This window comes from Melanotaenia boesemani, chromosome 8 (genome assembly GCF_017639745.1).
Source record: "Melanotaenia boesemani isolate fMelBoe1 chromosome 8, fMelBoe1.pri, whole genome shotgun sequence".
NCBI lineage: Eukaryota > Metazoa > Chordata > Actinopteri > Atheriniformes > Melanotaeniidae > Melanotaenia > Melanotaenia boesemani.
Genome location: NC_055689.1, coordinates 34105323 through 34130533, shown reverse-complemented (window position 1 = coordinate 34130533; position 25211 = coordinate 34105323). Strand labels below are relative to the sequence as shown.

The following is a 25211-nucleotide window of genomic DNA, read 5'->3' as shown; positions in this document are numbered from 1 at the left end:
AATAAAACAAATGTTTGGAAATACTGCAGCATTTTTTTTTACTTGAATATTAAGGTGGACCTCCTATGAGATGACAAAATCACCAAAACTAAATAAATTTATTGATGCTTCCTTGTTTACTTGCAATAAATGAGCTGTTTTCCATTCTGGCCAATCAGTGAGAGAGATTTTCTTCTTCTTCTTTCTTGGTCAGTGGTTGTTTCAGGCAATATCTGCCCCCTAGCGAGCAGCTGTTATAACTGTATAACATGGTCAAGGCAGTTTAGACCGCTTGAGTAAAGAGCAGTGTGAAAGTAAACCAAACAAATTTGCGAAGATTTTAAGAGTACCTAATCGAACCAAGTCTCCTGGTCTCTCCTGGTGTGAAAGCACCCTTACATTAAACTTGCTCAATACTGGATAAATTCTGTAAACCCAAATGTCTTTGATCAAGAGGCCACGCAAGGGTGACTGAATGCATGCATAGCTGAAAACAACACACTAAAATAATTACTGTATCTTTCTAGTTTGTTTTCTTTTACCTCCTCAGTGGTAAAACGTACAGAAGGTTAAAAAAAAACAGCTGTTGTTAATCAAAGTCAGGTCAGAAATAATGGTAAACCGTCTATGTCAGTATTTAGACATTAAGTTTGGTGTTGAATTTTACAGTAATGTATGCCATTTATCAAAGTTTTTTTTCCATATTTTCGCTGTTCTTCAAGAAATAAACATTTACATTAGTCTACATACCTATTTCTTCAGATTCAAACTTGCATTGAACCATAATGTCAGTCTGATCCTTCAGAACAAGCTGCTCCCCCTCCGGACTGATGTGGACTTCCTCCTGGTCCTCTTTGATCTGTGGAGGTTCTGGTTCCTCCTGGTCCAGACTGGAGCTCATCTCCTGATTAAAGAGCTGCTGGTCAGCAAGAACTTCCTCCTCTTCACGGTCATGTTGCTGTTGGATGCCTGCAGGGACAAATAACAACAGAACCAGATTATCAATGCGATGACCTAAAAGCATCCCTGAATCCGCAAATATTTTGTGTTTTTACTTTTTTGTTAATGTTAATGTTGTTCGATTGTTCTTTTAGTCAGACTTGAAGTCTGTTTTTATTTGTTCGTGGCACTTCATTATTTCGCTACTGAGCACATTTATTTAGTCTTATTTAGTCCTTAAACATCCTCTACAGGTTTTCAAAATGAAATCTTGCAACTTTTAATACATCTCTAGTGTTTCAGCAAACAAATATCTCATATTTATTTTAATCAAATAAAACAGAATTTCCTCAGTTCTAGATTATATATATATATATATACGTCACCTCACAAAAGACAATTAAAATCAGTTAAAACATAAGACAAAACATCAAAACAAACATCATGCAGCAGACAGTTAAAAACATTAAGGTGAGAAGGCCAGTTTAAACAGATGAGTTTTAAGTTGTGATTTGAATGATGGAAGTGAGTCGATGTTACGGAGTTCAGGTGGGAGTGTGTTCCAGAGCTGGGGAGCAGAGCGACTGAAGGCTCTGCTCCCCATGGTGGTGAGACGGGCACGGGGCACAGAAAGGTGAATGGAGGAAGATGATCTGAGAGTGCGGGAGGGAGTAGCTATATGGAGTAGGTCAGACAGATATGGAGGGGCCAGATTATGGAGACATTTGAAGGTGAAAAGCAGGATCTTGTAGTTGATTCTGAATTTTATTGGGAGCCAGTGAAGTTGTTTGAGAACCGGTGTGATGTGTTGAAAAGAAGGTGTGCAAGTGATAATCCGGGCAGCAGAGTTCTGAAGAAGCTGTAGTTTATGAAGTGATTTATCGGGGAGACCAAAAAGAAGTGAATTGCAATAATCGATTCTTGAGGTGACCAGACTGTGGACGAGGATAGCTGCAGCATGTGGAGTGAGAGATGAACGCAAGCGGTTGATATTTCGGAGGTGGAAGTAGGCAGACCGAGTGATGCTATTAATGTGTGAATGAAATGAAAGGGTGCTATCGAAAATGACGCCGAGACTTTTTACCTGAGGGGAGGGGAGAATAGAAGAGCTGTCAATGTTAACAGAGAAACTGTGAGATTTGGTTAAAGTGGTGGGTGTGCCGACAAGGAGAACTTCTGTTTTGCTGCTGTTGAGTTTAAGAAAATTGGAAGAGAACCATGTCTTGATTTCAAGAAGACAGTCAGAGAGGGATGAAGGCGGAACAGAAGAATTTGGTTTTGATGAGATGTAGAGCTGTGTATCGTCTGCATAAGAGTGAAAGTTGATATTGTATTTGCGGAAAATGTGACCAAGCGGGAGGATATAAATGATAAACAGAAGAGGCCCCAGGACAGAACCTTGGGGCACACCGGCTGTTACGGGGAGTGATTGTGATGAGTGATCCTTAATGTGAATGAACTGTGTGCGGTCGGACAGGTATGAAGTGAACCAGGTAAGAGGAGTATGAGAGACGCCGATGGATGCCAGTCTATTAAGGAGGGTGCTGTGAGAAATGGTGTCAAATGCTGCAGTAAGATCGAGGAGAATAAGGATGGTGATGAGGCCAGAATCAGCTGCCATCAGAAGGTCATTTGTTATTTTCAGAAGTGCTGATTCTGTGCTGTGGAGTGGACGAAAGCCGGACTGGAAGTGTTCAAACAGATTATTGATAGAGAGGTGTTGGTGAAGCTGGGAGGCAACAACCTTTTCAAGGATTTTGGAGATGAAGGGAAGATTGGAAATTGGACGGAGGTTATTAGGGTCAGATGGATCAGCGCCAGGTTTTTTTAAGATCGGTGTGACGGCAGCTGATTTGAAGGCCAGTGGAACATGTCCGGTCATGAGGGAGGAGTGAATTATGGCAGTGATGTGTGGAGAGAGTGAGGAGAGACAGGACTTTACCAAGACTGTTGGGATCGGGTCAAGTGGGCTGGTGGAAGGTTTGGCTTTCTGAATCAGTTCAGATATGTCAGTTTGAGAAGGAAGGGTGAAGCTTGAGAATGAATGAATGATGGAGAAAGATGGAGGAAGAAAGTCTGCAGTGGAAGCTGCAGCTCCTTCAGAAGCGAGTTGTTGGTGGATGTTGTCGATTTTTGAAGTGAAGTAGGACAAAAGGAAGTTACAGAAGTCAGTTGAGTTGAGATGTGAGGGAAAAGAGTCCGGGGGTCTTGTAATTTTATTGAACAGAGAAAAGAGGGATTTGGAATTTCCTTCATTAGTGCAGATAATAGCAGAGTAGTATGCAGATTTGGTTGATCTAATGCAGTCTTTGTATAGAAGAATGTGATTATTATACATATCTTTATGGATACTGAGTCCAGTTTTCTTGGCAAGGCGTTCAAGCCGGCGCCCTTTAGCTTTGAGTTTGCGGAGGGAAGGAGTGAACCATGGAGCAGAACGGGAAAAGGAAACATGTCTGTGTTTGATTGGAGCAAAAGTGTTAAGTAGATTATAGAGGTTCTTGTTATAGTTACAGACTAATATATATATATATATATATATATATATATATATATATATATATATATATAGCCCTCTTAGTGCATTTGAAGTGGAGTGAGAAGGGGTGGGATATGTTCATCTTAATTCAAGTCACCAGTGCTCTAAACTCCTCAAGTCGGCTGCTGTAATTATTTGATATGTTGCTCTATTAACCTTTTCCTCCTATTTTAGCAGTAGTCGCTGTTTTGATTTTCAACCTGGCAGGGATCTCTATTTTCTGGGTTAGTTAGGTCAAGGAAGCTTCTATGTATGTTTGTAATTCAGGTCCAGTTGATCTGAAACCGGGATCTTTACCACCACATTGTTTCGATGAAAATGTTCTTGTAGCTTACTGTCCACTTTTCTGTTGCTTTCCATGGTTAGAGGCGCAGCTTATGTCTTAAAAACGCTTTACTGAGAAGATTTTTATCCTGTAAGTACTAATGTAAAATCTGTCCAGTTTAAACCAGTGTTTCATACCTGTTCTGATTAACTTTATCTGTGGTTTCCAGGTGATATCCAGCAGTCTGCGCTGGCGATCGATCACTTCTTCGTACTGGACGATGGTTTTTTCAAACTCTGTGAATATTTCTTCAGCAGCAGCAGTTAGTCGCTCGCTGATAAACTCTCTCAGATGCTGAACTGAAGACATTGTTGCTGAAACTCTGAAATATTCTGCCGAGACACGACAACACAACCGTCTTCTACCTCAAAGATATTAGCTTTTCATTGTTTACCTCCGCCTGGTGTTCATTCTTCTTCTACGCTTTTAGTGGCGGTTGTCACGCAACGACTTTGTGCATTACCGCTACCAACTGGTATAGAGCGAGGACCAGGATGTCAAAGGCAAAAGAACATCTCAGATCCTTAAAAAAAAGAATTTTTCTTAGAAAATGAAAAAAAGCGCTGCCAGACCGTGGTAAAGTATATGTCATTAAAAATGGCCTCCAGAATTAAAAACAGTGTTTTTACGTAAAAAATGAACAGGACAATTGTACAAACGAAGACTTGGTTTTGGGGATGTGTGGCATGATAAGATGTGAAGTTGTGTGTTGTACTTGGCTACTGATACTGGGTGGAAAAGTTGTCTTAGACATAAAGGTAAGTCACCTCAAAGTGTTTATAGATGAGAGTAAACTACCAATATAATGCTTACAGAAGAGATTTGGTTAAATATAAGCAGGACACACTATATAACTTCCAGCTTAAGTCAATGGAGGGAATTTAAATGGAAAAACACTATACAACATTTCATAACACCAAAATTAAAACAACTACAGCACAAAAGCTCTGACGACAGGCGTTGTTTTGTAGACTGTGTGGTAATTAATCTGTTTCTTCCCCTAATGAATGAAAAATTTAGGGAAAATCTGATCAATAACTAGACTGGATCTTGATCTTAACTTCAGTGTCATTTATTTGGGAAATGTTCCCAACAATGTTCCTCCTCTGAAAAAACAGGATTTAATACAAATGTTATTTGCTGGAAGCAATACCTGGGAAATAGCTGAACAATGAGCCTCCATCAGTTTCAGAGCGGATCAAAATGGTTATAAATGTGTTTAGTGTTACCGACATTCTCCTTTAGACATGCTAACAGTAAGTATGAAAAGTATTAGAGGCAATGGAAATGTTAACTAGATCTGCTATCTCTACTCAGTTTTTTTTCTTTCTTCAACTTCTCTTAAGAAAACTGCAATCCCAATTATCTGGCATGTTTCATATTTAATCTTTTCTTACTGTACGGACCTTTCAAACCTAAACAAAATGGACAAAATGGTTTCTCTGCTTCAGGGCGCCTCTGGATAGCGCTGGCTCCAGAAATGCAAGAAATAGATGTCAATGAGCTGTCAAAGGGTCCACAACGCAGAGTTTAAAGTCAGAAGGTTATGTAGTGTGTCTTAAATAGTAATAAAACAATAATAATAATAATAATAATAATAATAAAAAAAGTAACCAGTTACACTTTCCGTGCAGATTTCCAGTATCCTCATTTTCTGCACAGCCATGAATCTCCTTAATTAACTCCAAAAAAGTTTAGCCAGTCAGGAATATATGTACTGTATATGCTGAAGTCCCATGTGAAAATAAAATCACTCTGTATTTGTACAACACACAAGATAGTTTATTTAAAATTTAAATTCAATGTAATGAACATTAGAAGAGGGGTAGAATTTAATGTTCTTGTGTTTTCCTTTACTTTTTCCTACCTCTTTTGTATAGCTGTAAAGATATAAATTCCTTTTATCCCCTTGTTTTGTGATCCTTTTTTCTGCTATTTTTGTTTATCTTTATTAACATCTGTTCGACAAATAAAACAGTTTTTAAAAAGAAAAATAAAATCAATGTAGTGGGGGTTTGTACCAAACAAAAGATGTCTTTTTAAGTCTGTTTAATATCATGTGAATGTCAGGTAAACCTTTCAGTATGCCATAAAATGGCTTTGATCAAATCACGTAGACTGTCACAAATCTGAGTACTAAAGCTCACCTGCTGCTGCTGCGAGCCTTCCTCAGCATCTCCTCCGCTCTCTGAACTGCCTGACAGCTTTGATAATGTTACCTGACAAAATGACACATGGTAAGGAGACAAGTTCTCTTACTATTATCAGTATTATTAAATACTAAATAGAAGTTGAGAAAATAATAGATCAACACATTGCACAGAATCTTCTGTTTAATTAAATACTCCAACACAATCATACATGCAGTTCTCAGTTTCATAAGCAACAGAATAAAGTTCCAGAGAGGATAAATAGCAAAGAAACACAGATGAGAAAAATTTTGTTTCATCCCAGCATGAAAAAGGTTGTTATGTTGTTTTCTATACCACAGCAAAGCTGACGTACTAGCGGCAGCAAAATGCTGAAACACGGAGAAGTGCATCTGCAGGTGCTGTAAGACACAGAATTCAGACATTTTCTGTCTCTAAGGCATATGCAGCTTATCTTTTTGTATAAAATACATTTTACAAAGAAAACTTTGAAATACGCAAACAGAGCAACCATGAAATGAGCCTAGTGGCTAGCTTTGTAATTTAGTCTACAGATTAACATGACATGACAGATGCTTTGATGCTTCATGGCTTTGTTAGCTGAACCACTGGTTAGTGTTGAAGAGATTTAATGCATTTTTCAGGACTATACTGAAAAACAGAATTCATTTATATTTTACCATTTACAGGCAAACTCAGTTATTAGTGAATAAAAATCTCTCACACACCTAACCCCCACCTCTGCTTCCTTCACTCCAAACATTACTGTTATGTTTCCAGATGCTTCTCATAAATATGCTTTCTGATATGGTTAGTCAAACACTTCTTTTTGTTGTAACTTATCCCACATGCAGGAATAAGGCTTTCCTGCTGTGTGCGTTTTCATGTGGACATTCAAACCATAACGGCGACTGAAGCTTTTCCCACATGTTTCACAGGAATATGGCTTCTCACCTGTGTGGGTTCTCATGTGGGACGTCAAAGTACCACTTTCACTGAAACCTTTTCCACACGTTTTACAACAATATGGCTTCTCACCCGTGTGAGTTCTCATATGGGATGTTAAAGCGCCACTTTCCCTAAAACTTTTCCCACATGTTTTACAAGAATGTGGCTTCTCAACTGTGTGAGTTCTCATGTGGCCTATCAAAGTGCCTTTTTGACTGAAAGATTTTCCACACAACTTACAAGAATATGGCCTTTCCCCAGTGTGAGTTCTCATGTGGTCTGTCAAATGACTACTTAGACTAAATCTTTTCCCACATGTTTTACAAGAATATGGCCTTTCTCCAGTGTGAGTTCTCATGTGGACAGTCAAACTGCCTCTGCCAGTGAAACCCTTCCCACATGTTCCGCATGAATATGGCTTCTCGCCTGTGTGGGTTCTTATGTGAACAGTTAGATTGCTGCTTTGACGGTAACTTTTTCCACAGATTTTACAAAGGTAGGGTTTTTCACCAGTGTGCACATAGCGATGCTGCTTCATTAGCGACATAGAATGACAGACCTTTCCACAAATGTCACATGCAACAGTCTTTTTGGATTGTTTTTCATTTCCACGGTAACTATTTGGCCTGGAAGAGTTACCTACATTGTTATGACTTCTGTTTATGCTGCTCATCATCTGCTCTGTATTTATAGCAGACCCTGAAAAAACAAACTTGTCTGTTTCCTGAACATGATGCTCTGCTAGGAAAGAGTTGTGAAAGAAGAGCTGGTTGCTGTTTGGTTCTTTTTTGATGTGATTACTTTCCTCATCATTAGAAGTCGCTATAAAAGGATTAGTGTCCTGATTCAGAACAAGCTGATCTCCCTCCTGATTGGTGGATTGCTGCTCCTGTTCCTCTTTGACCTGTGCAGGTTCTAGTTCATCCTGGTCCAATCTAGAATTTTTCACCTGGCTACAGAGACGCTGGTTATTGAGAACCTCTTCCTTCTCCTTACAGAAATGTTGTTGTGAAATGTCTAGAAAAACAATAAGAGAATTATTACACAATTTGAAATCTGCCTCATAACAGACAGGACAAGGATTCAAAAATATACTTGCAACTACTAGTTAATATAAATTAAAAGATTAAAAATATCAATGATGGAACACTGTTTAGCAAAGCATTAGCTTGGCAACTGTCACTGAATGACACTTCACCTATATTTAGCAAGAAAAAGTGCACAGGGTCATTTACTATCTGACTGATTCTGGCTTTGTACCTCTAATATTTAATGAGATAAACAATTCAAATTTGCACTGGACAATATTATTTAATTTCACTACAATATGAAAAACAATTTAGATGCATGCTCTGTTTTAAACAACACAGCAAAACTAAAAAAAAAAACTATATTTAAAAAAGCCTAAATGCTTCTAATTATGTTATAAAATTGAGAGAAAAATGTCCACAAAATGCTGGGATTCACCATAAATGATTTACATATAGACACAATTAAAACCTTAATATATACAGGGTTGTAAACCCAAAATATTACCAAGATCTACACTCTGGTCAAAAACACATCTTACACTACAATGGCTGAATACTGGATGCTTCAACTCAAGGAAATTTGTACACCCATAAGTCCTGGGTCAAAAGGCCATTTAAAAATAATTCAGCACCATGGACAGCTCCAGTCACTTATCTAGGGACGTTTCACCCTAAAACGCTGCGAAAACAAAATGACTTCAAAAGGCAAATATAAGTCACTACTTCAGTCAGGACCAATGGATGAATGAATGGCTGAATTTCTTCTCTGCCATAACAAATTACATTAAGTTATTATTTATTATTAACAAATTGTATCAGTGAGTAAAACTGAACTCAGTCTTTAATCCCCTTAGTATAGTTGGTCATTTAACACACATCAGCTCACTAAGACTACTGAAAGTTTACATACCTATTCCTTGTAACTTTACTTGAGGTTTCATGATGATATTCCACAATCTAGGTTGATGCTCAGCCTCCTCCTCCTCATACTGGATGGTAGTCTTTTCTACACTGTAGAACATTTCTTCAGACTCAGACTTGCATTGAACCACCATGTCAGTCTCATCCTTTAGAACAAGCTGCTCTCCCTCCTGACTGATGTGGACTTCATCCTGCTCTTCTTCAGTCTGTTGAGTTTCTGGTTCTTCCTGGTCCAAACTGGACTTCATCTCCTGTTGAAAGAGCTGCTGGTCAGATAGAATGTCCTCCTTTTCATAGTCATGTTGCTGTGGGAGGTCTGCTGGGACAAATAACAACAGAACCTGATTATTAATGTCATAACGTAATGAGGTTACAGCAATTTACTTTGAATCTACATATTTTCAACAATTCTAATTTTGGTTAATACAGTCATTTTTTAATTGTATTGTAACTGAATTTGAATTTACTTTAATTCATTATTGTCTCAATGTTTTTACTAACAAGTATATTTTAATGTAATTTCTACTATGATTTACATTTAAGTAATTCCTCTGGAACATTTTACAACTTTACCTGCATCCAGTGTTTCTTCAGACAAACATCTGAGATTCTGTTTAAAGTTAATATGAGAGAATTTCCTTAGTTCATCACTTTTCATTACAATTTGTTCAACATATTGTCCTCTTTCTGTGTTTTTGCTGGGGTTACAAAGTTGGGTGATTTGTGTCTTAACACAAGTCACAATGTGTTGCAACCATCTGTCTCCTCAAAGACTGCATTCTTTCACCCTCTAGTATCTGGAAAATCAGTGTAGTTGTCACTGCTCCTGCTAAATTAAACGTTTGGTTACATAAGATCTTACTTCCATGAGTGAGAGGGAAATCTTTCTAAAAGCTGGCTGCTGTATTTGTTTTCCACATACTGACAAGAGAACACGAAACATCTGTGAAGTTAATTTTCAGGGAAAAAAGCATTAGAATGCTGATGCTGTGTTGATTTCCAGCCCGTTAGAAATATGAGATTGTGATTGGTCACCATCTGTCAGCCCCGCCCCTTTTACATAAACGGGCACAAATCCAAAGTTAGCAAACCGCCCGAGTTGATAACTCCCTTCATAGCACATCAAATGGCACTTGTCAGGGTTAGTTAAAGCAGATAATTTAAATATATTTTGGATATGTTGAATCTGCTTTATAGATCAGGCCCCAAATGATCTGACACTGGATTGTTTTTTGTCCTAATCACCACTTCGTTTTGATGGAAATGTTCCTGTAGTTTATTGTACACTTTTCTATGAATTTCAATGGTTGGAGACTGAGGTTACAGCCTAAAAACGCTTCGCTGGGAAGATATTTATCCTGGAAGTATTATTCTGGGAACATCTAATGCTATACCTGCCGGGTGGAAGTTTATCTGTGGTTTCCAGCTGACATCCAGCAGTCTGCGCTGACGATCGATCACTTCTTCGTACTGGACGATGGTTTTTTCAAACTCTGTGAATATTTCTTCAGCAGCAGCAGTTAGTCGCTCGCTGATAAACTCTCTCAGATGCTGAACTGAAGACATTGTTGCTGAAACACTCAATAATCAGCTGAAAGATGACAACATAACCGTCTTCTAGCTGACAGATATTAGCTTTTCATTGTTTACTTCCGCCGGATGCCCATTCTTCTTCTACGTTTATGATGGCGGTTGGCATAAATTGGTGCATTACCGCCAACAGCTGGTATAGAGCGTGGACCTGAATGTCGTTAAAATTAATAAATAATAAAAATGCAAAAGATATTCAGTATATTGTTTCATCCAGGTTTTGACTAAGTTGTCTTCTTTCCTCCTAATATTTCCAACAGTTTGGTCAAACATGTTCTACGGTTTCATTTTCTTGGTCCAACAACGGTTCCGTTTTCCTGTGTGCTGTTCCTGTGGCTCCAAATCTGAGTGTGTTATAGTTCCTCCCTCAACTTCTCATTCATCCTGTTTTCTTTGAATTCTGTAAAATCGTTGTTCTTATAATATGAGACTTTTACAGCCAAAATAAAAGATAAATTAGAAAAATGTTTTAAAAAAGCTCAATAAGCAAATTATAATGCCAATAACCTATACAAAAAATGTTGAAATATTTTCCCATTAAAAATGTGCTATGAATTTAAATTTTCATTGTCATTTTCAATTGTTTTAATTTGAATTTGTATTTATACTCTTATTTATCAATTTTTCATGTAATTTTCAGATTAATTAATTAATTTATTTGGTTCTTTTTAACCTTTCTTTCCTCCGTTAGTTTTATTCCTGTATTTATTATTGTATTATTTTCCTTTTACGTGTTAGATCTGTTGTCCCCCAGTGGTGGAACGATCTATCTAACTCCATCTGATCTGCAGAGTCCTTATCCACTTTTAAAAGCTAAAGATTCTGTTGTTTAAGGAGCATTTCCACACTTAGCTTAACTCTTCTACTCAACAGAATGAGTTAGAAATTTGTCCAGCTCTTTGGCTCAACCAAGTACTGAATAAGCTGTGTGCACTTATGCCCAAGATGATATTGTTCATTGATGATATTTGTGGAAGTGTATTATTTCTGTCTCCTTTTTACATTTCAATATGCATTTCTGCATTGTTATGTAAGTGAGGGGAGATGTCTTTCAAGGCGTATCTCGGGGGCAGAGCCTTGACTATTGGTCAAACAACACTGGGCTCCAAGTGCTGGGAGGATTATGCAGCTTTGCCTGACTGTCTGGCTCTGCTGCTTGCATCCTTGGGAAGGAGGTGGTGGTTTTTAATGGATAAAACCCCCAAAGACATAGCTGAGTTTCAACAGTTTCTATTGTAAATGTTGCAGTGGTTTTTGGCTATATTATTAAACCCTACATCAGCCCAAACATAAAACTACACATGGATATTCCAACCATTGACATACAGCAGGTCATAATTAGGGTTTCCTGCTATTACCTGGACAAAATAAAATAATTGTTAAAGGCTGAATAATTTTTTTCTGTAAAAGTAATTTTGAAAATGTTCTCATTTGTTGCGAGGGATAAAAGGAAGCTTCCCTATAAACAATCTGTCTCCTACATCAACAATGTCTTTTGTCACGTTTTCCTCCTTCAAAATAAGAGTTCTGTGCCGGAATAATTTCGGTGCGCTGTGTTGCTCTTTCCTACTTCCTGGTTCCTTATCCAATGATATGGGACTCCCCACGGTTGCCAAACAACAGAAGCGTTTGGTATTTTATGTCGGCAAAAGAGCAGCAGCCTTCAGGTATTAAAGCTAGTAAAAGAAGCGGACCAGAAATAGTTTCAGAAAAACCTAAAAAGCCTAGGCATCCTGCATAAAAAAGCAAACAACCAAAATGGAATAAAACGAGGATCAATATTGGAGAATCTTTTGCAAGGTGGAGAAGTCTGAGCTGGCAAAGTTTCTCCTCGACAGGTAAGCACTGGAATTTTGCTTAAATTAACCAAAAAGTTTAACTTGATTTACAAACATTTTAGTCTCATTCATTTCTCGGCACTCATTAAATGAATTTGTGTGACTGTATGGATGTATTAGTGGAGTAAATTGGTGGCCTGTTAGTTCACAACAACAAATGTAATGATGCTTTGGCCAAGTGAATAGTGTGTTTATCCTTATAAATTTATGTAATTACTATCAAATTAACTTATTAAGTGAGACTAAGGGGAAAAAACTGCTGCTGCGTGGCATTTGTTGATTAATGTAGCTTTTGTTTACACTCTATTTTACGCTATCAGCACATGAAATTAGCACTAGCATTGCAAAGCATAGCAACTTACTGTGTGTGTGAATCATCTTCACTCGTCATCATGATGTTTGCTGGCGCTATGTTCTCCGTCCTTCATAGACTATATAAAAGAACAGTCCTCTCACAAACTGGCAACCTGTGCGAAACTGCAGTTCTGATTTGAAACACTAGGTGTCAATGCTGCTTATTTTGCCTTTAATATGTGCCCACATCTGTCCTAGTCCAACACAGAAATAGCTGCAAAACTGTGCCAGTGAAGAACATTTTATTAGTCCAGGTTAAATGCTGATGAAATAGTGCAGAGGCATATTTATTGAAGGTTAACAGAGCTTATGTTGGAAGCTTACTGACAGAGAAACAAATGTCATCACACCAAGAGCAAGTGAGGAACGTGAGATTAAAGTCATCAAGGTCATTGGCAAGCATGGCTACAATGCTAATGCACATGCACGAAGCTGGCTATAGTCTTGAGAATACAACCTTGGATCTTGGAAATCTTTCGGAAACTATATTGCTGCTGATCAAATATGATGTCTGCCTGCAAGAACATATCTGCGTTGCATCAAGAAGAATAAAATGCTGCATGAGACTGGAAGGAAAGGAAGGGGTCACTCGTTACTCTGTTCTCAAAACGAACAGTGAACAAAGTGAATAACGTTATCAGTCTCTTAATACAACAAACTATTGCTGATGAAGTCAGGAAGGCAGTGATGTTTTCACTGGTCAGAAAAAACTTTAGAGAAGTTAGGCATAGATTTAAAACATTGTTTTGGGAACTCAACCGATGAAGCTGCTAACATGCAGTACAAGAGATTTTCTGTTTTGCTCGGTGGAGTGTCTCCCAATCAGATCCACATATGGTGTTATACCACATGTGTTCTAGTGTTAACAGACTATACCTTGCTTTTTTTTTTGTTTGTTTGTTTTTTTTTTTTTTGTCCTGTCCAGCATGGTAGCAGCAGATTATGGTCTGGCTGCTGTGTTGTGCTGAATAAATTTGCTTTGCCAAGGTGAGCTTGATGTGCAAAAGGCCCCTCTTGATAATTTGATTTTATTTAAATTATTTGAACAGAAATTGAAAGGAAGAGAAGAAAAAAGAAAGAGGAGACAGAGAGACAGGGTCATTTACTATCTGAGACACCAGACAGAGGCAACGGCCCTTCAATCCAGACTAACACCAACCAACTGCTTCACCTGTACAGAAACACAACAGAGAATTTCCTACGACTTTTACGGGAAAACAATGATGACAATAGCCGTATTAGCCATTATCATAAGCACCTATAAGAGACAAGCAAGCTAAAAAACAAAAACACATATCACTGCAAAAAAAACAGAGTACCAGAAACACACACACACACACACACACACACACACACACACACACACACACACACACACACACACACACACACACACACACAAAAAACCTTAACGGACGTTCTTAGTGTATAAATCCACAGGACAACTCAGCATGCAGAGTATCATGGATAGTCAGACAGACAGACAAATAGACAAATAGACAGACAGATAGACAGATAGACAGATAGATAGATAGATAGATAGATAGATAGATAGATAGATAGATAGATACTCAGCTTTTACCTTTGTACAAAGGCAAAAGACTAGTGATTTTAGCCATGCTATGTAACAGATGAGCCTTCTTTGCCTTGCAGCACTTCACTAAATACATCAACACCCCAAGCTCCTCCTTCTCAGGTACCAGGCCTGTCTCAGCCAGTACAGCTGTTGATTGCTGATGATGAAATTATCTTTATTCAGTCAGACACAAACTTACCTTTTACTTTTGATGACCTTGTGGACACACCGGTCTACTCACGCCTACGAGTCAGCAGCTGTAGTGACCTCCCCAGGATCAGATTCACCCCAGCTAATGAACTTTAACACACAGTTATTGTATGTGATAAACACAGAATGTGTAAATCAAACGGCAGCACTGATAGCTGAAAATAAAGATGATGTTGCTCCCATGATGGATTTTGGTCAGGTATCCTCCTCCCCAGCAGGAAGGGATTTCTTTGAACATCCAGGAAGTGTTGCTGAGAAGCAAATTATTGTGATCCACCAAGTACACTGGGTTATGGATATGGTTGAAGCATTTGATGACGAGAACATACTGGATGGTAATATTTCGGAGGGAGCTCCGCTGTCTAACAGTTTGTGTTGGAGAGGACTGTCGGGGTTATCCATGATGGAAACTAGTTTATTCAGCGACCTCCTCTCCACTACATTTTCAAAATTGTCCAGTTTGTACCCAAAGACGGAGCCAGCCTTCTTTATGAGTTTGTTCAGTCTGTTGGTGTTGCTGGCTCTGATGCTGCTTCCCCAGCACACAGCAGCAAAGAAAAGCACACTGGAGACAACACACCGATTAAAGATCTCCAACATTTTGATTTCCAGTCCAGCACAAGCTGCTAGCCAGGACCGCCCAGAGGCATTTTTGCTAATGTCGACTGAGGAAGAGATTTTCATGGAACCTGACAGTGATGGCATTATTGACAAGGTTGCAGAGACCAGTGAATTAATGCACCACCTGCTGAGCTTCTAGGGGAGTGATTTAAGTTTGGTAAAGCTAAATTTATTTAATTGAAAATGCATATTTCATATTTCAATGTTTTATTTTCTGTAATATTCTTGGCATGTACATTTACACAGCTGAAATGCAACACCTGCTTGACCTTCTGAGGTAGTGACCCAAGTTTAGTTAAGCTATGTTTATTTTATTTCACATACAAAACACTTATTTTTGATATTACCATTGTTAGTTTCCATACCTGGAATGTGTCACCTGCTGTGTGAAATTACAGCCACCACAGCTGCTGCTGCTGGAGAAAAACACGCTCCTCTCGGACTGTAGACCACACCTGATTCTTCCTTAATCCTGTCATAATACAAGTTTTCTTCACTTATGACGACAAATGTACAGGAAAACAAACAAATTCAGCTGCTTAGTAGTTATTTTATTTGACAAATCAATACAGCCGACTGTATCAGTGGTAACGACAGGGCCGATTCGCTAAATGCAGTGACCCACTCCAGGGAGCATCTTTTACCTCAGCCAGTTTGGAGCATCATCTCCTCAGTTTTTCTTCTTCTTTTTTTCTTCTTCTTCTTTTTTAACCTGTTCTGTCCAGTATCATGACAGCAGAATGATGGTCTGGCTGCCGTATTCTGCTGAACAAATTTATTCTGCCAAGAGGAGCCTTTTGGATGTGGGGCTCCCCTTAAATCTTTAATGTTATTCGGTCTGGACTGGAGAAACAGCAGAAGGAAAAAGGTGGATAGAGAAAAAATAGAAAGAGAAAATATTAAAAAAAGGAGAGCAAAACAAAATGTAGAAAACAAACCAGAAACTAAACAGCTGCTACACCTGTAAAGAAACAGTAAACATCCTAAAGGTTTCTAAGAGAACACAACAGACGATCTATAGGAGCATCTGTGGCAAGAAAAACTGTAAAAACCACGAACAGCAACAAACACAACAGCAACTAGTATATGTGTGTGGGTGTGTGTCTGACTGTGTGTATGTGTGTGCAGTTGCGTGGGTGTGTATGTAGGTGCGTGAACTAAACATTAGGGGTGATTTGTGTTGAGCAATCACGCAAATGCAACCACACCCCTTCTAAGGATCAAAGGCAGACAGAGAGGGTGCCAAGCCCCGGGCAACCAGCAATCCACCAACCCCGCCAGGCACCGGGCTCCCATGCATGAGCCAGGGACAGAACACAGGGGCCCGTGAGCCCGAAGGCCACCCACCACCCCCAGGAGTCCCGCTACCGTTTATCTGTTTCAAAGCACAAAAAACTAGCCGATATGAACATAACACAAACAAACGTACAGAAAATTACTACCAAGACTGAAGGTGTCGATAGAATATGTTTGGTAACCACAACACTTCATCATCCTGAAGTTTGTGGACGAAACTGCTGTGATAGGACGCATTACTGGTGGGGACGAAGCAGCCTACAGGAGGAAGGTGGCCTCTCTGGTGACATGGTGTGAGGACAACAACCTCATCCTCAACACGGACAAGACCAAGGAGATGATAGTGGACATGAGGAAGGAGAGGAACCCTCACCAGCCACTGCTTATCCACAGGCTGGAAGTGGAGAAGGTGAGCAGCTTTAAATATCTGGGTCCACGTCAGCGAGGACCTCACCTGGACACTCAACACCACACCTGGTGAAGAGAGCTTAGCAGCAGCTGTACTTCCTGAGGAGGCTGAGGAAGTTCAGCATGTCACCAAAGATCCTCAGAAACTTCTACAGCTGCGTGGTTGAGTCCATCCTGACCAGCTGAAACACCGTGTGGTACGACAGCTCTACTGTCACTGACCCCAAACGCCTGCAGAGAGCGGTGAAGACTGCATCCAAGATCACCAGGACTCCGCGGCCCTCTCTGCAGAGTATCTACCAGCACAGAGTCCATCAAAGACCCCACCCACCCCCAACATGGACTGTTTACTCTCCTCCCCTCAGGCAGGAGATACAGGAGTCTGAAATGCTGGGCAACCAGACTCAGAAACTCTTTCTTTCCCTTGGCCATCAGACTCCTTAATATATTCCTTATATATATATATATATATATATATATACATACATATAAGATATGGAAACTGCCTGAAAATTGTGAAAAATTATATGGGTTTATTGACAAATTATTTGCATTCAGCATGGGTTAAGGTGCATTAGCCTGAATTAGAGATGTTAACATTGGCTCAAAATCAGCAATGAAAGAAATGAAACTTTAATTTAAAATGTCACTAATGTTGCTACTCCGGCCGTTGAATATGTAATGAAAGAGCACCAGATCAGAACCCATTTCTCTATTCCTCAGAGATGATGCTGCATTTCGAGCCAGCAGAACTAACTGTTGAGGATATGGAGCAACTTGGGAATAAGGAAACCACAACACAAATTAGTGCCAAGACAGTTTATGTTTTATTGCAGACAAACTTTTTTTCAGGCTTTTATCCAGAGTTGTTTTAAATAAAAATTGCAGCGTTTAAAAGCTCTACTCAGTGAGACAGCAGAGGTTCAATCACACTACGCTATGAAAAAAAAACCCCAAAAATACTTCATCACAGATAACTTCTTTATTACTGTAAATGCTAATTAATTTATGACTTTCGTCTCTGCTACAACAAATAGACATGATTGCTGATTCACAATCTAAGAGCCCTTAAAAAGAGACCTATCTATGTTACCAGGTGCATTTTCATTTTTAGTTTAATTTAACTTTATTTACACAGCAAAAATTCACAACAAAAGGAATCTCAAAGAAGTTAACAGAGATAATCCAATCACTGTGATCCAATAAAAAAAAATACATATTAGTGTTCATACAAACCAGTTAACAAAAAATTATTTCCTACATAAGAAAGACTAACAAACTGCATCAAATCTTTGATTCAATCCCCCATCCTGAGCATGGATGGGATGACAAGTGAGACTGGAACAGAGTAAACTCCCTTCAACAGGGAGAAAAATCAACCATCAAAACCCGGCTCAGGGAGGCTGCGCTCCGCTAGTTAGAACATGAGAATTCTAACTGGTGTGACTTCTCATGTGGGTAGCCAAATTACCGCTTTGACTGAACCCTTTTCCACAAGAATTCGGCCTCACAACTGTGTGTGTTCTCATGTGCACAGTCAAACGACTATCATCACCGAAACATTTCCCACACATTTCACAAGAAAATGGCTTCAGACCTGTGTGGGTTCTCATATGGACGGTCAAAACAAAACGTAATCTGAAACTTTTTCCGCATATTTTACAAGAATATGGTTTCTCACCAGTGTGGCTTCTCATGTGGGCGGTCAAACCACCACTTTGACTGAAACCTTTCCCACATATTTCACAAGAATATGGCTTCACACCTGTGTGAGTTCTCGTGTGGACAGTCAAACCACTGCTATGACTGAAACTTTTCCCACATGTTGCACAACTGTATGGCTTAACACCTGTGTGGGTTCGCATGTGACCATTCAAACCACTACCATCATTAAAACATTTTCCACAAGTTTTACAAGAAAATGGCCTCTCACCAGTGTGGGTTCTCAAATGGATAGTAACATTAGTGCGTTGACTGAACTTTTTCCTACATATTTCACAAGAATATGGTTTCTCGCCAGTGTGGGTTCTCAAGTGGACAGTCAAACCACCATGATTAGTGAAAATTTTTCCACATGTCTCACAAGAATATGGCTTCTCAACCGTGTGGGTTCTCAAATGGATAGTAAAGTTACTGCGCTCACCAAAACTTTTCCCACACGTTTCACAAAAGTATGGTTTCTCACCTGTGTGGGTTCTCATATGAACAGTCAAACCCACATGTTGACTGAAACATTTACCACATGTTTCACAACAATATGGCTTCTCACCAGTATGAGTTCTCATATGGACAGTCAAAACGCGATACTGAGAAAAACTTTTTCCACATGTTTTACAGCTATATGGCTTCACGGTTGTGTGGGTTTTCAGATGTCGCTTCAGTTTGAACTCACTCTCAAAAGCTTTTTCACACACGTTACAATTTACTGACGTTTTACATGCCTTTGATAGATTCTCTGACAAGACAGGGTCATCTGCATTTCTGTGATTTTCCCTTCTGTGATGTTTCTTTTGTTTCAGTTCATCCTCTGCTTTCTTATTAGCTACATAAGAGCTGCAAGTGAGGAGCTGGACACTGTTTGGTTCATCTATGTCTGCATCACTAGGAGTCAGCCTGTGGGAATCAGTCTCCTGCTCCAGTACAAGCTGCTCTCCATCCTGACAGGTGTAGGCTTCCTCCTGTCCTTCTTTGGTCTTTGAAGGCTCTGGTTCCTCTTGGTCTGAAGTGTAGTTCCTTCCCTGGTGAGAGGGCTGCTGATCATCAGGTACCTCTTCTTCCACTTTACAGAGATGCTGCTGTGAGAGTTCTGGATTGACAGAGGGGACATTTAAAAACATTTTTAATACATTTGGTTGACTGGCATTCACTCTATAAACAAAGTAATAGTTAAAGTATAAACATTAATATATTACAACAAAAACTGATGTCAACTATATGAAGAGGATTTTTAAATTTAGGTGAAAAAATGTAATCTTTCAGCATTCATGGACACATTTTAAAGAAGCTCTACAGAACTTTTTCTCAGTGACCTGCCCCTAACAATCAGCCACTGCAAACGGCCATTTGCTAGCATGTGACAGGGTATGTAAATCAAAACTCAGCTGCAACATCACACATGTTTCAAAAGCAAAAATTGTGAAATACAGTTTCTCAGCCTCAAAACACTGCTGGACAGTGATGGCTCCAGAAATGAGCATAATAAATGACGCTGTGCCATCTTGTAGCCTGAGGGTTGCTGGTTTGTCCCTGAGCAAGACACCGAACCCCAAATTGCTCCTAATGGATCGTGTCTAAAATAAAGGTTGAAGTAATTTTAGCGTTATTTGGAGCTTTGCTGTATCCATCATTTCCCTAGAGGAACTGACCCCTCATTCAGTCTTTCTGCAAATCCATCTTAATACTGGCGGAGGTTGCTGAAGCACTCGTCCTTGAAGGGCAAAAAGGACTTTCCCCGCTGATGTCGGTACATTTCCGTGAAAAATTTAATACCAACCAGCCACTTTGAGGAGGCTCTGAGCTCTGGTGTAGGGAATTGTGTGGGTTGATACACCCAACAACTGCACATTTTAAATTGTCCACTGGTAACTTTGGCATAACTAAACGTGGACTACAGAATCGCTTTGAGAAAAAAAATAAAATAAAATAAAATAGCAGATTCACAAAATTGGATACCCAGAAGTCCATGACCTTATTTAGCAGACCCACAGCAAATACTGTGATGTAATAGATAATAGGGCTGCAACGACAAAAGACGACATACATATTTACATACATATTTACGTGTGCAAATAGGAGTGAGAAGTGGCTTTTTGTTTTGTTCAGTGCTCAGAGTTGAGCAAGCGAGCAAGGGAAGAAACTCTTCTTCAGCCTCTCAGTCTTAGTCCTCAGGCAGCGGAAGCGCCGGCCTGATGGCAGTGGAGAGAAGAGAGGGTGTGCGGGGTGGCTGGGCTGACTGAGGATCCTCTTAGCTCTTGACCTGCAACGTTCCACATAAACGTCCTGCAGGTTGGGGAGAGTTGTTCTGGTGGTCCGAGCGGACCACCCTTTTTAGGGCCAAGAGGTCCTGCTTTGTGCAGTTCCCCATCCACGTGGTGATGCTCCCGCACAGGATGCTCTCAATGGTGCAGGTGTAAAAGTTCTTAAGCACCCTGAGAGGGAGCTTAAAGTCTCTCAGTCGTCTGAGGAGGTACAGACGCTGTCTGGCCTTCGTCACAGTTGTTGTGATGTGTGAGTCCAAGTCAGGTCTTATGATATGGTCACTCCCAGGTACCTGAAAGTGTCCACACGTTTCACCTCAGAGCCACTGATGAGGAGTGGATGGAGGCTCCTCTGCTGTTTCCTGAAGTCCACTATCAGCTCTTTTGTTTTGCTGACATTTAACAGGAGATGGTTCTCCTGGCACCAGACCTCCAGGTGGGAGACCTCCCTCCTGTAGGCAGTCTCGTCGTTGTGGGAGATCAGTCCTACAACGGCTGTGTCGTCAGCAAACTTTATGATGACATTTGAGTCTGAAGTGGCCTCACAGTCATGAGTGTACAGTGAGTACAGCAGGGGGCTGAGCACACAGCCCTGGGGGGATCCTGTGTTGAGGGTGAGGGGAGATGAGGAGTGGTGACCCAGCCTGACCACCTGTGGTCGTCCGGTCAGGAAGCTGACCAAAATCAACACATTATTCAGTCCATTACTTCACATTTGGCGTTTGTGTGGCACGGAACGGAGAAAATACGATACACAATCATAAAGCAATGCTGCATTCACTTCAAATCAATCAAAATTTTACTAATAGCACTTTTCATACATAAGAGCAGCAAGTGCTTTATGCAACAATAACTACTAAATAACAAAACAGATAAAAAAAAGCCTTCACATACCCAAGCATGTAACTCGACCAAATTAAAAACAAAAACACACATCCAGTCATTATCTCTCACACACTCATACAGGTAAAGCACCCCCCCCCCCCCACACACACACCCCTACCCAACCACCAATCCCAGACCCCACAGACAAACCATGATCCCCAACATCAGCCTGAACGTTGCTATGAGGTACGAAGTACCGTCCGAAATGTTTAGCATCTCTATGATTAAATATCTGAGTGCATATTTCGATCACAACACAATTTTTTTCTTTCAGCTTAGAAGAAGGTTGGTCAGCCTGATCACGTGACTGTAGCTCATTGTTTACCTTCCCGCGGTTAGAACGTGACGTAGTTTATTTATATGCATTTAAGTTTTTTAGTTGTTTAATCTAAAAACAGAAGTTTGTGAATGTATGTTTAATTTATGTTTTACTGTTACATACCTGTTGTGTGCGAGTTATTTTGTGGTAACCAGGTGAGATCCAGCAGCTTGTGCTGACCATCGATTTCTTTCTTTGGCTTCACGATCGTTTCATCAAATCCTTCATCAGCTGTTAGTCGCGCGCTCATAAACTCCCCCAGATGCTGAACTGAAGACATTGTTGATGAAACACTGAAATATTCATTCGAAATACAACATAAATGTCTTCCAGCTCTTTGCGATTCCAAACATTCATAAGCCCTACAGCGCAGTCATTGTTTACTTCCGCCGGAAGTAAACCGCCTTTCACATTAAGTCCGACGATATTTTTTTAATAATTTATTATATATAAAACAATGATTAAATACGTGAAAACAATTTTTATATTGATTTTTTAAAAATACATTCATGATTTGTGGATGCAATATATATTGTTTCTTACAAATGAAACTACAACTAACTAATTAACCTAGTTGGTAGTTCTAGGACCAAAAGACAAATTTAGGCTTAAATAAATAAAATTACACTTTATTTCCTACATCTTTGGCATGTAGCCTAATAATTAATTAATAAACAAATCAATGGTTAAAGTGGTCCACTTCAGGCCTCAGGAGTAGACTTTCTTATTAAATACTGTTTCATAGATTTAAGTTTTCAAAATGTGTGTCCATAAATGTATGTGTAAGATGGATCCAGGCTGAACCATCAGATGATGTGCACTTAATTAGGCCTACTCTTTTATTTTTTATTAAGTCTTAATAAATAGTTTGCATCTTCAGTGAAAATCTGTGAGGCTGACTGTCAGAAATCCTGTAGTACTCGTGTGGTGGTTTCAGAGAAGAGCACACCCTGACTGACTGGTGCAGCAGATGAACATGTTGATTCGTCTTTTTTGTCGTGTTAATGTTAAGAGTTCCAGTGCAGCTCCCTACACACGTGATGTCCAGTATTATCCTTTAAAACAACCTTGAAACAGCTAAATATTGTATGTCCACAATATTTGCAACCTTATTAACCGAATAGGAAAGATGGATAAAATCACATTTGTGAAAGCATCACCACTAACTACTCATTAGTTTTTTAATTTATGTCTGACATTAAAATCACTTTAATGTTTTACCTGAATTTGACCAATATCAATTTCCCAACAGAGATCCCTTCTGAACAACTAATTTTCTTTTTTCTTTTTTTTTTTTTTCCTTTTTTTTGCCAACTATTCACATGGTCCAAAAGTTTAGTGCTTTACCTCAGAAAGGATTAATCATGACGTAGCATAGCAACACTACTCAAAAGAGGTTCACAAAATCTGATCAATTATCCAAATAAACTACAAATGGACAGGGGAAAAAACCAGTGGAATAATGGAAAATATTTTAAAGTAAAATTTAAGAAAGCTGGTAATTGGATCATGTAAAACAGTGCCAAATTGGAGCAGGACTTGAAGCTTCAGGTTTTTATGTTGCATCTGTTTAAAGCAACTCAGAATATCCAATATTATACAGCAAATTTAAACACAACAGTCAAATATGAGCTCACATTGCAACCTACAGTGTAAAACTCAGTCTCTTAAACCATTATTCTCCCAAGTTGCTCGAAAAGTTCACATCTGTTCAAATGAAGACTTTCCAACCAGTTAAATGACTAAAGTCCTGCTCCAACAGTTCCTGATTCCCTAGCAACTCGTCTATGACTATGCTAATGAACTCCACCCATTACTCCTAGTAGAATAAACTGCTCTGCACCACTTTGTCCTTTTAAACCAGACATGAGAGTCTGTAGGAACCAACTTTATACTGGACACTGTTTTATTTAAGTTTTATAATGTGTGTACATACATGTGTTTGTTTTTTTTTTATATTTTTTTTTCTTTAGGACACTGTCCTGTTCTAATTGAGCATCCAGCCACATTGGAAAGCCCTGCTGTAGTAAGTACTTATTACTCCGATTTAGCCACATATGGTAGTTTGAAATCATCTGAAACACAGTGGCCACCTTCATCACAGGAGGAGGAAGAGGATGATGAGTACACACCGTCTGCTGGACTTCAGATCCAGAAAGGCAAACAGACATGAGAAACCTACACATGATTATCTTCCAGTTGGCTCCAGCTTTACACAGAGACAGCAGGGATTGTTTACGTTCGCCAGTCTTCTTCTCTTATAAATCAGTGGTTGACTAACTGGCTTAAAGGTGCATTTATCGCCACCTGGCTGAGTGGGAAACATACAAATTAATAAATAAATATCTCCAAACCATTACATTTCTAATATATATATATATATATATATATATATATATATATTAAATAGACAATCCACTGTTAATCTGTTGTGTATAGAGATTTTTTTCAAGCTAATTTGTAGGCTGTGCTGCACAAGTGGTTTTTCCTAACACACTGGGCTCTTTTCTAAATCTGTTAAGTATCTGTAAGTAACAGTAAAGCTTTTGACCAGAGGGATACATTGATTTAGCTTACTAAAACCAAATTAATTAGCAAAATGACACCAGATCTCGCATAAGCTGAAGAGGAAAAAAAGAGGAATGCAGTGCAGGGAGAAAGGCAAAAGAAATTTAAGCTGTTTCTAATATTTGTTTGTTTTATACTTTATTTCAGACACAGGAGAATCGATATCCCAAAAACTACAACACAGTAAACAAATACAACAATCAAACATACAAAAATAATATTAACAGAAACAAAAAAACAAACAAAAAACAAAAGAAACGTACAAAACCTTATACAATGCTCAATGTCTAACATGCAGACAAGCTTGGTAATGGTTCCACAGTCTGGAAGAAAATTTAACAGAACTGCGTTCAGGGGTTTTCTGACTCAGATGCCCTACACATAAATCACAATAAATCACACAAATACACAAAGGAAACGTCTTCAGGCTAGTATTCATGATACTGCTCCAATACAAATACTTTGTACAAAAACCTAATACCACATAAAACTCAAAGGCACTCTTCTTTAAAAGTTACTAAAATTCCTTTATTTCTGTGGAACAGTCATAGTAAATTTTAAAAAACAGCATTTTATAGAGAACCTCGGACAAGAATTTGTGAATTCAGGAAGGTTCCTACACAAACACTTTTGTTAAAAAAACTAATATGTTTGAAAATCTAAAATCTAGTCCATTATTGATTGTAACTGCATAACGTCTCCAACAGCTCCACATATTCTTCCTCAGTACCCACCTG

General features: G+C 39.1%; 4 protein-coding genes across 12 annotated transcripts in view; 1 reads left to right on the top strand and 3 right to left on the bottom strand.

The window, feature by feature from the left end:
• Positions 1 to 4190, bottom strand: part of LOC121645098 (zinc finger protein 420-like) — a 1096702-nt gene extending 1092512 nt beyond the window's left edge. For 7 of the 8 annotated variants that reach the window (XM_041993469.1, XM_041993473.1, XM_041993465.1 and 4 more), the window contains exons 1-2: positions 3920 to 4190; positions 730 to 948 (exon numbers count right to left, since the gene is read on the bottom strand). In XM_041993469.1, the coding sequence (XP_041849403.1) occupies positions 730 to 948; positions 3920 to 4091 (391 nt within the window). In that variant the 5' untranslated portion in view covers positions 4092 to 4190. The remainder of the gene's footprint in view (positions 1 to 729; positions 949 to 3919) is intronic. The other variant, XM_041993462.1, reaches the window with a different exon arrangement.
• The window catches only part of LOC121645114 (zinc finger protein OZF-like), a 352747-nt gene that overhangs the window by 253117 nt on the left and 74419 nt on the right, over positions 1 to 25211 (top strand). The window lies entirely within an intron of this gene.
• On the bottom strand, positions 6104 to 10573 carry LOC121645104 (zinc finger protein 568-like). Of its 2 annotated transcripts, none has more exons than XM_041993483.1 (3): positions 10227 to 10573; positions 8822 to 9151; positions 6104 to 7897 (listed from the first exon to the last, which is right to left on the bottom strand). In XM_041993483.1, exons 1-3 carry the CDS (start codon positions 10396 to 10398, stop codon positions 6744 to 6746), a joined length of 1656 nt encoding a protein of 551 aa, XP_041849417.1. In that variant the 5' UTR covers positions 10399 to 10573; the 3' UTR covers positions 6104 to 6743. The 2 variants fall into 2 exon arrangements, with proteins under 2 accessions (XP_041849417.1, XP_041849418.1); XM_041993484.1 differs by having other exon boundaries at positions 8822 to 9148; positions 10227 to 10571.
• Positions 17547 to 22272, bottom strand: LOC121645117 (zinc finger protein OZF-like). Its single transcript, XM_041993510.1, has 2 exons — positions 22030 to 22272; positions 17547 to 19531 (listed from the first exon to the last, which is right to left on the bottom strand). The coding sequence occupies exons 1-2, from the start codon at positions 22184 to 22186 to the stop codon at positions 18159 to 18161; spliced, it is 1530 nt and encodes a 509-aa protein (XP_041849444.1). The 5' UTR covers positions 22187 to 22272; the 3' UTR covers positions 17547 to 18158.